Source organism: Delphinus delphis, chromosome 1 (assembly GCF_949987515.2).
Source record: "Delphinus delphis chromosome 1, mDelDel1.2, whole genome shotgun sequence".
NCBI lineage: Eukaryota > Metazoa > Chordata > Mammalia > Artiodactyla > Delphinidae > Delphinus > Delphinus delphis.
In genome coordinates this window covers 25,865,204-25,878,307 of record NC_082683.1, presented here as the reverse complement: position 1 = coordinate 25,878,307, position 13,104 = coordinate 25,865,204, and the positions used below count along the sequence as shown (strand labels likewise).

Sequence of the window (13,104 nt, the reverse complement as noted above, 5' to 3'; positions counted from 1 at the left end):
GCTTCTGCCCAGGCTGCTCCCTTCTCCCCCCACTCCATTTCCCAGCAGGGCCCCCTTACCAGGCCACCCGGGACATGGCATGGGTGATACGGCAGGTCTGGGCGCCCCCGAGGAGGGAACCCATGCCCACGGTGTAGGCGCCCATGTTCTCAAAGACCAGCCAGTCCCCTACATGTAGTTGCGGCAGCCACAGGCCCTCAGCTATGCAGTCACAGCCATCGATCACTGGGCCCCATAGGCTGCTGCTGTACAGGGGCTGCTCCGTGGATGGTTTCTGCAGGAGAGAAGGATGACAACGGTCAGCTTTCCTGGGCATACGTGCACAGCCTGAGCACCCCCTCCCTCCGAAGCCTGCATGGCTCCCAGAGCCAATAGAATAAAGACTTGATGGGCCTCTAAGCCTGCAGTTAAGGCCCTCCCACTTCTCTGCATTCATTGCTTCCTACACTCTGAAGCCATAGTGCCTGGTCTTACATCCAGACTCCAATACTTGCTAGTTGTGTGACCTTGGGCAAGATACTTTATCCCTCTGTGCCTCAGTTTGCTCATTTGTAAAATGGGAATAATAACAGTACCTACCTCACAGGGCTACCGAAAGGATAAATGACTACAGGTAGAGCATGTAGAACAGTGTCTGGCACATGGCAAGGGCCCAGTAAGTTAGCACTATCTTTATTATTGTTGGTGTTGCTGTCAGCTCCCGGCTTGGGCCTTCACTGGTGTGTCTGCCACTTTCCAGACCCTGGGTGAGTCCCCCCCTCTGCAGCCCTACCCCCTCCCTCAAAGCAGAGATTGTCCTCTGGACCCAGCCCTGGGGCTCCTTCTTCTATGCAGGCCTCCACGATCCCCTCCTTCCATGCTAGGCCTGGTAACAGGAGCTAGAAGCACACCAGTGAGTTAGACCGACCCTCCCTCCCTCCCTCGGGCTCTCAGTCTGGTGAGGAAGACGGGCCTCCCACAGACAGTCACAGGGTGACCTGCCAGAGGTCACAGAGGACCTCACAGGGTAGATAGAATTACTCCCATTTCAGGGAAACTAAGGTTCTGAGAGGTTAAGTGACTTACCCAAAGACACAACTAACAATGACATAAAATTTTTATTTTTTTTTAAGTGACTTCCAAATCCAAGAAAGAAATCTGTAACATAGGCCATTTGCGGACAACCAAGATATCACTGCAGTTTGTCACAGTGTAGGGATCCTGCCAGGCAGGTCCTAGAGGAGGAGTCATGACTGAAAGAGGGACAGAAGCGAATCCTGGCTGAATCATGCCCTTGAAAGCCCCTCGTTCCAGTTAGTCCAGCTGCTCTAGGCTCCCCAGGTAAACCCTGCTTCCCTTCCCCCAGCCCCAGCCATCCCCATGCTACTCCCTGAGGCTCCAAACCTACCAATTCCTAATTTTCCTTTAGATCTCAGCTTCCTCATGGAAGCTTTCCTAAGGCTCCCCAAGCTTTGTCATCATAGCACGTACTATGATTTATGATTAGATATTTATGAAATGTATCACCCAGGCCTGTCTTCCCTGTCAGACTATAAATTCCATGAGTCCAGAGATCACGACAGTCTTGTTTACCCCCATCTCCTCCAAGCCTAGCAGTCTGGCATACAGTAGGTGCTTTTGTCAATAATATTTCTTAAGTAAATGAATAGAGAATACATGAGTGATGAGAAAGAGGAAGAGCCAAAAAGAAAGAAAAAGAAGGTACGAATGGAAGCCATCAAAGAGCCTAGAAGGAGGCAGTGGAGGAAACCAATGCAGGATGAAGGAAAGGTGTTTCAGTACCTCAGCCAGGAGCAGGAATGAGTCAGACTGAGAAGAGTCATGGGTGCCATAAGCAGAAATAATACTCATAGTTGACAAAAGGGTAATGCATAAGCCACTGTCTCATTAATAAAGAAAAACATGCACGTTATTAAAATCAAACATGAGAACTATCCTATACTCATTAATTCATTCAATAGATACTTATTAAGCACCTACTATATGCCAGGCTCTGATCTAGGAGCTGCAGACGCATCAGTGAACACACACACAAAAAAACAAAGTTCCTGTGCTCATGAAGCTCACATTCTAGGAAAGCGAGATAAACCAATACATCCTTGTTCATATAACTTAACGAGCTTGTTCACAAGCTTCTTGTTAATGAGTAAAATTCATCTTAGTTGCTCTGAATTATTTCTCTTAGCTCCAGTTCTTAAAAAACAATAAGCTAGGGACTTCCCTGGTGGTGCAGTGGTTAAGAATCCACCTGCCAATGCAGGGGACACGGGTTCGAGCCCTGGTCCGGGAAGATCCCACATGCCACAGAGCAACTAAGCCCGCGAGCCACAACTACTGAGCCCGCATGCCACAACTACTGAAGCCCGCGCGCCTAGAGCCTGTGCTCCGCAACAAGAGAAGCCACCGCAATGAGAAGCCCACGCACCACAACAAAGAGTAGCCCCTGCTCGCCCACGCGCAGCAACGAAGACCAAACGCAGCCAAATAAATAAATAATTTTGAAAAAACTTAAAACAAAAAAACAAAAAAAAACAATAAGCTAACCTTTAAAGAATTGTGAGAGGAAATGCTATATAATTGTATCCATGAGGATCCTTAAGAAAATAGGTTCCAAAGATTCTTCCACAATAAGATAAAAAGGAACCCTTGAGTTATAATCAGAGTTCTCTCATTTCTTAGTAGTGGTATAAATTAAAAATGGGTGGAAAAGAAAGATTTTAAAACTTCACAGGAAATAATGCAATTATCATTTAAAACCTTTAAAAAAAAAAGGAAACAAAAAAGGAATATGCAAAATAAATGTTCCAAAAGCATGTGGGGACAGGCTTGTAAGTCTCAGCTCTGTTTATGAGTCGGAAAACTGAATGGAAATGGACAGGCACCTGTAAAAATATAAGATGCCCAGTCTGCTACTAGGGCCCCCTCTGAGAGAGAGGTCAGAGGGTTCCTACTTTACAAAGCATGCCCACCACTACTTCACACCTCATCTGGGAGGCAGTTGCAATTCCCATGTTACAGATGAGAAAACTTAGAAGAAATGACCTGCTTCAATAGAGGGGGTTAGCAGCAGAACTCCAGGTGGTCCCAGACAAGGTGCCTCCTAGCTGCACCTGAATGGCTGCTTTCCTCAAAGAGACCCAATAGGTGAGCAGATCCACAGATGAAACAAGGTGAAACATTTAGAATGGCACATGGCTTTGATGGAATCCCTAAATAGTTCCCCAACTTTTAAACAATAAATCAATTAACTCCTATACTGCATAAAGTATACAGAAATATTTTCAAAGGGAAAAAAATGGCATGAGCAAGGGCTGCACACAAAAAAGGAAAAAGAGGAAACAGAATAAAAGCCTATGATCAAAATCTCACTCGTGAACATATAGGCAAAAATCCAAAATGAATCCCTAGCTAATCAAATCCACACCCATATTCAAAGAATCACTTTCAATGATCAGATAATTTGTCTCTAAATGGAAGGCAGGGATGATATGAGCAAGGCAATCACTGGCTTCATCATAATATGGAAAATATAGATCTACAATTCAAATTAAATTTTCCCAATACGTGTCAACATGGCATTCAATAGCCTATAGCATCTCTTCTTGATTAAAACTACAGACAAAACTAAACCCCACAACGAAGAGAAACTATTTAAAATAAGGAGCCAACTCTTAACTTAATGGAGATACACTAGAATGGCTTCATTTCATAACTAGAAGCAACCTTAGTAATTAAAGTTAAGCCCCCTCATTTTCCAGATGAAGAAATGAGAGAAACAGGGCCCAGAGAGGTTAAGTAATTTGCCTAATGTTACTCAGCTACTATATGGCAGAGCCAGGACTAAGACCCACATCTTCTGGCTCCAAGTCTGAAGCTTTCTGTCATGAGAAATGCTGGCAATAGCTAGCAGGGAAAAAATAAACAATACAGAGAAAGTGAAGAAATAAAATATCACATTGCAGATAACACTTGCCCACCTGGCAAACAAAGGGGAGAGAGGTAGTTACTAGAAGAGCTCAGTGAGTTTCAGCATGCAAGCCAGTGTCTCAGCTCAAACACACAGGGGACCGTCTTCACTCACGACAGTAATGAAAGCATTACTAAACTCAGGGATGTACTTGGGCCACAATAATACTTATTCAAAGAAAATAATAAAACCTTAAAAGGAGAGATAAGGGCTTCCCTGGTGGCACAGTGGTTGAGAGTCCGCCTGCCGATGCAGGGGACACAGGTTCATGCCCCGGTCCGGGAAGATCCCACATGCTGCAGAGTGGCTGGGCCCGTGACCCAAGGCCACTGAGCCTGTGCGTCCGGAGCCTGTGCTCCGCAACGGGAGAGGCCGCGACAGTGAGAGGCCCGCGTACCGCAAAAAAAAAAAAAAAAAGAAAAAAAAAGGAGAGATAAAATACAAGAGCTCTACCCTCTCCTAGCTAGAAAAGCTGAGTAAAGCAAAAAAGAATTCTCTCCAGTTTAATAGATTAAATATGCTACGACTAATTAAAACTCCCAGGATATCTTTCTAAACATTAGAAACAATATGACAAAAAATAAACATGAGCCTATCACAGAATATTAATAAGTAGCAGTGAGAGACTCAATTTTTTGTTAAATGTTTAATTCATACAAAAGGACATTTGTATCATGTGTAAAATAAAAAGAATAATGATAAAATGAATATCTGTGTACCCACTGCCCAGCTAAAGAAATAGAACATTTCCTCTATCTTTGAAATCCCCATCCCAATGACATGTCCCTTCCCAAACTCCTCCAGAGGTAACCATTATCCAGAATTTTGTTTTCATTATTCTTTTGCTTTACTTTTTTCCATGAGCATACCTAACCCTAAACAATTTAGAATTTGATTTTGCACTTTTTAAAATGTATATGATTGGAAATATAGGGTATGTAATCTCTGCAACTTGCTTTTTTGTTTATTTGAAACTTACATTCCCAAGATTCATCCAACTGATGCATGTAGATATAATTCACAATAAGCTGCATAGAATTCATTGTATGGAATACACTGTAATTTATTTGATTATTACCCAGCATCAAGACAACATTAAGCTTGTTTCCAACGTTTTGTATTATAGAAATTGCTCCTGTGAACATTCTGACATCTCTTCAAATACACATGCCCAGAGTTTCTATGCAATATATACCTAGGAACTTGCTGGGAGAGTGTACACATGTCTAACTTTACCTAAATAATGCCAACTTGTTTCCCAAAGTAGAAATACCAACTCCACCTAGCAGTATCTAAGAGATCCAACTCTCTATATGCCACCAACACTTGATATTGTCATGCTTTACACTTTTTTCTAATCTAGTTGGTAGAAGATGTATCTTGTTTTCCTTTTACTTTGCATTTTCTTGATTACCAATGAGGTTGAGCACCTTTGCATTTTCTATTTGGCTTTCCTCTTCTGTGAACTGCCTGTTAAAGTCTTTTGCCCCTATTTCTATTGCTTTCTGCTTCACTTTTTTCCCCTTATTTTCATAAGATTCTTATTTGCCTCTGTTTCCTTTTTAAGAATCCTTCATATATTCTCTCTACTAATCCCTTATCAATTATATGTGTTTCAGTATTTTTCTCCCACTTTATGATTGCCTCCTTCGTTTCACTAACAGATGAGCAGAAGCTCTTCATTTTAATGTAGACAAACATCAGTCTTCCTTTTTGGTTTTAAAGATATTCTTCACTGTTTTTTCCTATTTCAAGGCCAAACAGATACTCTCCTATATTGGTCTCTGGAATTTATATATATGTATGGTGTAAGATAGGGATCCAGTTTCATTTTTTGCATATGGACAATCAGGTGGTCTAGCATCATATATTAAACAATTCCCAATGATATGCTTTGCAAGTGCTGTCAAATCAAGTTTCCAGATATATGTGGATCTTTTTTGTGCTCTCAACTATGTTTTGCTGGTCTATGTTTTTATGCCACTCTCCAAACCAAACTATTTTAATAAACTTCTATTATTTTAGTGGTTACTGTAGACATTTACATTTTAACATGCATACCTAACATAAAGTCTAAAATTAATCGATATCTTTACCTTCTGCTCAAACAATTCAAAATCTTAGAAGACCAGCTTGGTCACTCTACCTCCCAACTTACATTCTATTGCTATCCAGTGTTTTAGTCTATCTTGTTTGTGACAGAGACTGCTAGTTGCCTACCCCCAGCAATTCCAATCTTCAATGTTTGCTGGGCACATGTCCACCCAGAATAAAGACTATATTTCTCAACTTCCCTTGCAGGTAGTTATGGCCATAAGATAAAAGCATAAGTACTTTCAGGAAATTTCCTTGAAAGACAACTGGCAGAGGGACTTCTCTTATTTCCTATAATGGCTGGAGCTTCAAAATGCACCTACCAAGATGGGGGCAACACCTAGAAACAGGTACAGCTGAAAGCCATATGGTTCCATGTGAATATGAAACCACTATACCAGCTCTGAATTGCCTGCATCCAGACAGTTGCATAAGAGTAAAATAAACTTCAGGGTCTTGTTCTAGTCACATAATTGTTGTTGGTGGTGATGCTGGTGCCAGTCAGTGATCCTTTAAATATACCCGCATATTTACCTACCTTTGCTCATCATTCCTTCCTGCAACTCAGACCATCCATCTGGATAATTTTCCTTATGTCTGAAATATATCCTTTAGAATTTCCTTTAGTGAAGATCTATCTCTCAGTATTTGCTTGTCGGAAAATGCCTTTGTTTCATACTCATTCTTGAAAAACAATTTTGCTGGATATAAAATTCTAGGTTGATAGATTGAAGCTGCTATTCCACTATCTTCTGCCTTCCATTGTTACAGGAGAAAAATAAGCTGTAAGTCTAATTAACATTCTTCTACAGGTATTCTTCTATCTGTCTCATTTCTCTCACTAGTTTTATGATCTTCTCCTTGTCTTTGGTATTGTTTCACTAATATGTTGTCTAGGTATGGATTTATTTTTAGGTAACATACTTGGAATTTGTTGGATTTCCCAAATCTAAGAATAAGTGTTCCTCTCTTACATTTTATTAACTCTCTGCCAGCTATTAATTTTTTAAATTTTAATTTATTTATTTTGCCTCTCAGCTCCAAATCCACCCTTCTTTGCCCTGGTTTGTGATGCTGGAGTAAGACGTTTCTTCTTTACTATCCATCTCTATGTTAGGCTTTGTCAATAGAAGTTGCTGGAAAGACACTGCAAGAACAGATCAGGAAGAAAGGACTTTCCTCCTTTTAGCCTGATGTTTTCTGTGTGGCCACCTCTGGTTCAGGGTATGAGGGTCTGGTTGCATTCACTTCAGTGGCCCCCACAGTTCAACTTTGGCCTGCACAGTCCAACAAGCTTCCCTCCACTCCGCAGCAGGCTGCTTCTGTGATGCAGTTGTGTTGGGAACCCTCTGAAAGTTTCTTTGCCACTGGTAGGCTGCACATCCTTGTAACAGCCACAGTCTCTCTTTAAAGGTTTCAATCTCAGCCTTGGAGGGAGAAGCCCTCCTCTAAGTTTCTTCCTTTTTCACTCTCCCTTACCAGGGGTAGTAACTGCTTTTATCCTTTTTAGTAATTAACCATCTTTAAAGTTAGCAATTCTTTATATTAAAATTCCCCTGTTCAAATTACTTGTCTCATTTCTGTATCCTGATACAACCTCTTCCTGAAACTATGATTAGACATTATGCCTTCTCATTCTATCTACCACTTCCTTTGCCTTTCTTATTTTCTTTCCTATCTCTGTCTCTTTGTGCTACATTTGCATAGTTTCTTCAGCTCTATCTTCCCATTCCCTAATTCTCTCTTCAACTGTCTCTAATATCTTTCTTACCCTGTGCATAAGTTCAATTTTCATATATTTCATTTCTAGAAGTTCTATTTAGTTCTTTTAAAAATCTGCTAGTTCATGTTTTTATATTTGCTTACTTTTGGGTCATATTTTCAATTTTTATTTCTTTAAATATTGTAAATATTTTTATTTTTAGCATCAGATAATTCCAGTACATGTAGTAATTGCAGGTTTGAATCTGCTGTCTATTGCTTCTGCTGGTTCCCCCTCATGGTGACTTGTTTCTTTGTGTTTTGTGATTTTTTATTGTGATCTCATGTACCTTGGAAATTTATCTGTGAGAATTTTTAAAAGCCTAGGTTGAGAACTCCTCCTCCAGAGAGAATTTGTGTTTGCTTCTGCAAGATAAAATGAATTCTAGGCTTGATGTTTTTCAGACCACACAGTTAATATGAATTTGGGCAACAAACCCAAGAAAAGGCCGGCTTGTGGTTTCAAATTCTCATTTTTTTGCTCTCTTCCAACTACTAATAAGATCAAAACAGACAAGTTTTCTTGCTGTCCTCCTCTGTGGGAGTTTTTCCTAATATTCTCTTACACTAATGATTATGTACTTTTTCAGGGTTCCCAGCTTTATGTGAGGGATCCTATCATATTCTCTATCTTGACTAGTCCCTAGGAACACACACAACTATGAAAACTGAAGATCAGTGCTAAAAGGATTCAGTATACACCTCCCAGAGAGAAAGCCAGTTTCAGAGTTAGGTTTTCTCTCTGGATTAATTAATTCACTTAACGCATATTTGAACAGTCACTGTTGTATGTGCTTGGGACACACTAGTGAACAAAATAGACAAAGATCCTTGTCCTCATGGAGTTTATAGTCTAGCAGGAGGGAGGAAAACAAAATAAAGAAGTTATATACTGTGTTATAAAGTAATTAAAAAACAAAAGACCAGGTGGGGGGTACAGGTGTAATATTAAATAAGGTGTAAGGTGTCAGGGTAGGCCTCCTTTAGGGCAAGGACCTAAAGGAGGTGAGGAGTGAACCAGTGTGGTACCTAGAAAAGTGATCCAGGCAGAGGGGAAAGCTGGTGCAAAGATGCTGAGGCAGGAACATGCTGGGTGAGTTCAAGGAACTGCAAGGAGGCTGATATGATTAGAGTGGGGTGAGCAAGGCGAAGAGGGTGGGGGAGGTGGTCAGAGAGGAAACAGGGTCAGATCACAAAGGGCTGCGGGAGCTACTGTAAGGGCTCTGGCTTTAATATGGAGTAAGACAGGAGCCAAAGAAGGGTTTTAGGTAGAAAAGAGACATGATTTGACTTACATTTAAAAAGGATCCCTCAGGCTGGTGAGTTGACTGGCATTTACTCTAAGTGAAATGGAGATTCCTACTTTCACTTATTTTTTGACCTCTGAAGATTCCCTGCTATCTCTTAAGTCAGGACACAGTTTTCTTTGTTGTCAGTGGGGAGGCTGTTTGGCGTATCTAGTCTACCACATTGCTGGAGATAGAAGGCACCCTACCAGTTTTCTAAACATAGCACAAAGCTGTTGTCAAAAGAATGGGATAAAAACTAGAGATCATTGAAAAAAAATGAAATTAATGTACAGTATGGCAAAGCAGAAATAAAAAAGGGTTAGAAATCATTACTTAAGAATTGTTAAGGCAAGAACTAACCAGATTCAGACCTGACAAATACTACTGCAATATATTCCATACGGATTCACACTTTTTAAACCATAAATAATTAGAATAAAATACAATGACAAGTAAGAAAGCCCAATCTTTTCAAGGGAGGGGGTGTCTCTGTACAGAGTGGGGCAACTAGAGCTTGTACCCTGAATTTTGCTTCCCAAGATTCTCGTAAAACTCCCATGGTACTTGCCCCCTCTGGGTACCTCCCCACACCTAACTATACCTTGCATTTATGAAGTGCTAATACCCATTTATTGAATTGCATCTTTATACTCTAAATATATGTCGTTTTAGACCACTCAGTGAACATTTAAAATGTTTATAAATAAAGAGTCCATCTAACATATCAGTAAAGAAAACCATATCTCATAGTATATAATTTTTTTTAAGTTAAAAACAATGTGCACTATGACACTTAAAAAAACAGGAATGAAAGTAAATTTTAACAATAGTTGTCTCTGAATGGTGGGATTAGTGGGTTATTTTATTTTACTGTTTGTGCTAAATTTTTCTCCAATAAATGTTCTATTTGTTATATATATACACCATATATATGGTAATCTATAAACCGCAGAGCAGTTAGAGACAAATTTCCTTACTATTAATTGCAGCACACTTAGTTAAGATATATGATAGTGTGTTGAAACTTCTATGAAAGAATAACAAAGAATCACAAAACTAAAATAATAAACCATCAGATTAAGAAAAAATATATGTATCAAATATTATATTAAATACATACACACATGCATATGCAGGCTCATCTTCATTTGCAAGAAAAAAAAAATTTAAGACCTCCCAAATTAGGCGAACAGAGAATATAAAAATATATTGATGGGACTTCCCTGGTGGTGCAGTGGTTAAGAATCCGCCTGCCAATGCAGGGGACATGGGTTCAATCCCTGGTCTGGGAAGCTCCCACATGCCGCGAAGCAACTAAGTCCGTGTGCCACAACTACTGAGCCTGCGCTCTAGAGCCTGCAAGCCACAACTACTGAGCCCGTGTGCCACAACTACTGAAGCCTGCGTGCCTAGAGCCCACGCTCTGCAACAAAAGAATCCACCACAATGAGAAGCTCACACGCCGCAACCAAGAGTACTCCCCGCTCGCCGCAACTAGAGAAAGCCCACGCAGCAAGGAAGACCCAACACAGCCAAAAGTAAATAGATAAACTTATTTATTTTTTAAAAAAAGGATCACTTAAAAAAAAAAGACATTGACATCAAAGGAAATAAAATAAACCAAAAAAAAAAAGTTTTATCCTTGTCAAAGAAACAAGAATGAAAGAAATATTGAGGTATACCATTTCAGACAAATTAGCCAACAAGAAAAAGGTCATGGACTTCCCTGGTGGCGCAGTGCTTAAGAATCCGCCTGCCAATGCAGGGGACTCGGGTTCGATCCCTGGTCCGGGAAGATCTCACATGCCATGAAGCAACCAAGTCCGTGCACAACAACTACTGAGCCTGCGCTCTAGAGCCCACAAGCCACAGCTACCGAGCCCACGTGCCACAACTACTGAAGCCCGCGTGCCCTAGAGCCCACGCGCTGCAACTACTGAGCCCAAGTGCTGCAACTACTGAAGCCTGCGCGCCTAGAGCCCGTGCTCCACAACAAGAGAAGCCACTGCAATGAGAAACCCGGGCACCGCAACGAAGAGCAGCCCCTGCTCGCTGCAACTAGAGAAAGCCTGCACGGCAACAAAGACCCAACACAGCCAAAAACTTTTTTAATTTTTTAAATAAAAAGAAAATGGTCACAGCACATAATGCTAGTGAGCTTATTGTGAAATGGTACAAATGGTAACAATAAATATTGGTCCAAGCTTTGAGGAAAACAATCTGACAATATGTATCAAGAGGCATAAAAATGCTCAAATCATTTTACCTGGTAGTCCTATTCCAGAGACGGGGGTGGGGGAGGGGGAAGCTGGGGCAAAGTGAGAGAAGCATAGACATATATACACTACCAAGTGGTAAATGGATGGCTAGTGGGAAGCAGCCGCATAGCACAGGAAGATCAGCTCAGTGCTTTGCAATGACCTAGAGGGGTGGGATAGGGAGAGTGGGAGGGAAGCTCAAGGGGGAGGGGATATGGGGATATATGTATGCATATGGCTGATTCACTTTATTGTACAACAGAAACTAACACAGCATTGTGAAGCAATTATACTCCAATAAAGATGTATAAAAAAAGAAAAGAAAATAGTTTTTAAAAGGGAATATACTTTAAGCATGTGCATTAAGCCAGCATACAAAGAGACTAACAAAGAGCATTCTAGGCAGAGGGAGTACTCATAGAAACATGAATAAGAATAAACAAAAATTAGCAATGCCCAAATGCCCAACAGTGGCGAGATTTTACAAGGAGGCGGTGATTTTATAGAGAGGCCATCATTTTATAGGAAAGTATCAATAGTCAAGAGCTTGTTCTTTGGCAGCAGACAGGTAATCAAAGATGAATAAGACAGGAACTCTGCCCCCAACGGTCTACAGTTTATTCCTTTATCAACTGTGTGAGTTTTGAGTCAGTTGCTTCACCACCCTATGCCTCAGTTTTCTCACCTGTAAAATCAACTATATAAACCATTTATGAGGGGAGATCTGAACACTAACTAGACGACAGGGGATACTATGGAACTGCTCATTTGTTAGTTTGGTGATGTTACTGTGTTCTTTTTTTAAGTCCTTATCTTTTAGTGACAACTACTAAAATATTTTTGAAAAAAGTTCAATAACATTTGTTCTGTAGTTTTTGTACTTTTCTCATGACACTGTTGTAGTTTGTGTACTACTCTCTCTCTCCCTCTCTCTCTCTCCCTCTCTCTCTCTCCCTCTCTCTCTCTCTCTCTCTCTCTCTCTCTCTCTCTCTCTCTCTCACACACACACACACACACACACACACACACACACACACGTGTTTCTGCCCAGCAGGATTGTATTTCAAAGACACAGGCAATTATTCCTCACCTGCTGTCTTCTGCAGACCTCGGCACAATGCCTTGCATGTGGAGGGTACTCAAATATTTGTTGAATTTTTAAAAAAGAAAAGAAAAGAAACAAAAAGGAGCCATGCATATTCCAATGATGAGAAGAAAACCCTGAACCAAGGATTATGTTTAATATGAGTTTTTCTCCCTGAGGTCCAAAAACAAAGTGCCTGGGCATGAAGAGCAGGGTACAAAGCTGCCATCCTGGCTAGTGAGGGGCACCGTCCTTGGGGAAGAAAGTGCAGATACCCCTGGCCAGGCTGGGTCCCTCTGACACACTCCCAGCACAACTGTAGCTAACTGACTATGTGTGCTGTCACCTACACGGTGTCTGTCTCCACGGCCACACCGCGGGCAACACCGCGGGCCCCACCCTGGGTATGGTCACGTGGCAGGACTCCTAAGCGGTTGACAGCCTGAAGAAGAAACCTCAGCACCCACCAGAGGAGGAGCAGCACAGACCACCGAGAGGGTCAGTACCATCCTGGTGCCCAAGTCAGGAACACCAACTAGAGACTGGTCAGCCAGAGCTCCTGGAGCAGGTATGGGGCTGGGCTGGGACTACAGCCCTGCCTGCTCGTCTGAGGAGCTGATGAAGGGAATGGGGAGTGGGCCAGGGACCGCC

The 13,104-nt window shown here is 41.4% G+C and overlaps 1 protein-coding gene across 5 annotated transcripts in view; it reads right to left on the bottom strand.

Annotated features, from left to right (window-relative positions):
* Nucleotides 1-13,104, bottom strand: part of AZIN2 (antizyme inhibitor 2) — a 33,903-nt gene that overhangs the window by 3,508 nt on the left and 17,291 nt on the right. For all 5 annotated transcript variants that reach the window (XM_060003471.2, XM_060003469.2, XM_060003479.2 and 2 more), the window contains one exon: nt 60-274. In XM_060003471.2, the coding sequence (XP_059859454.1) occupies nt 60-274 (215 nt within the window). The remainder of the gene's footprint in view (nt 1-59; nt 275-13,104) is intronic.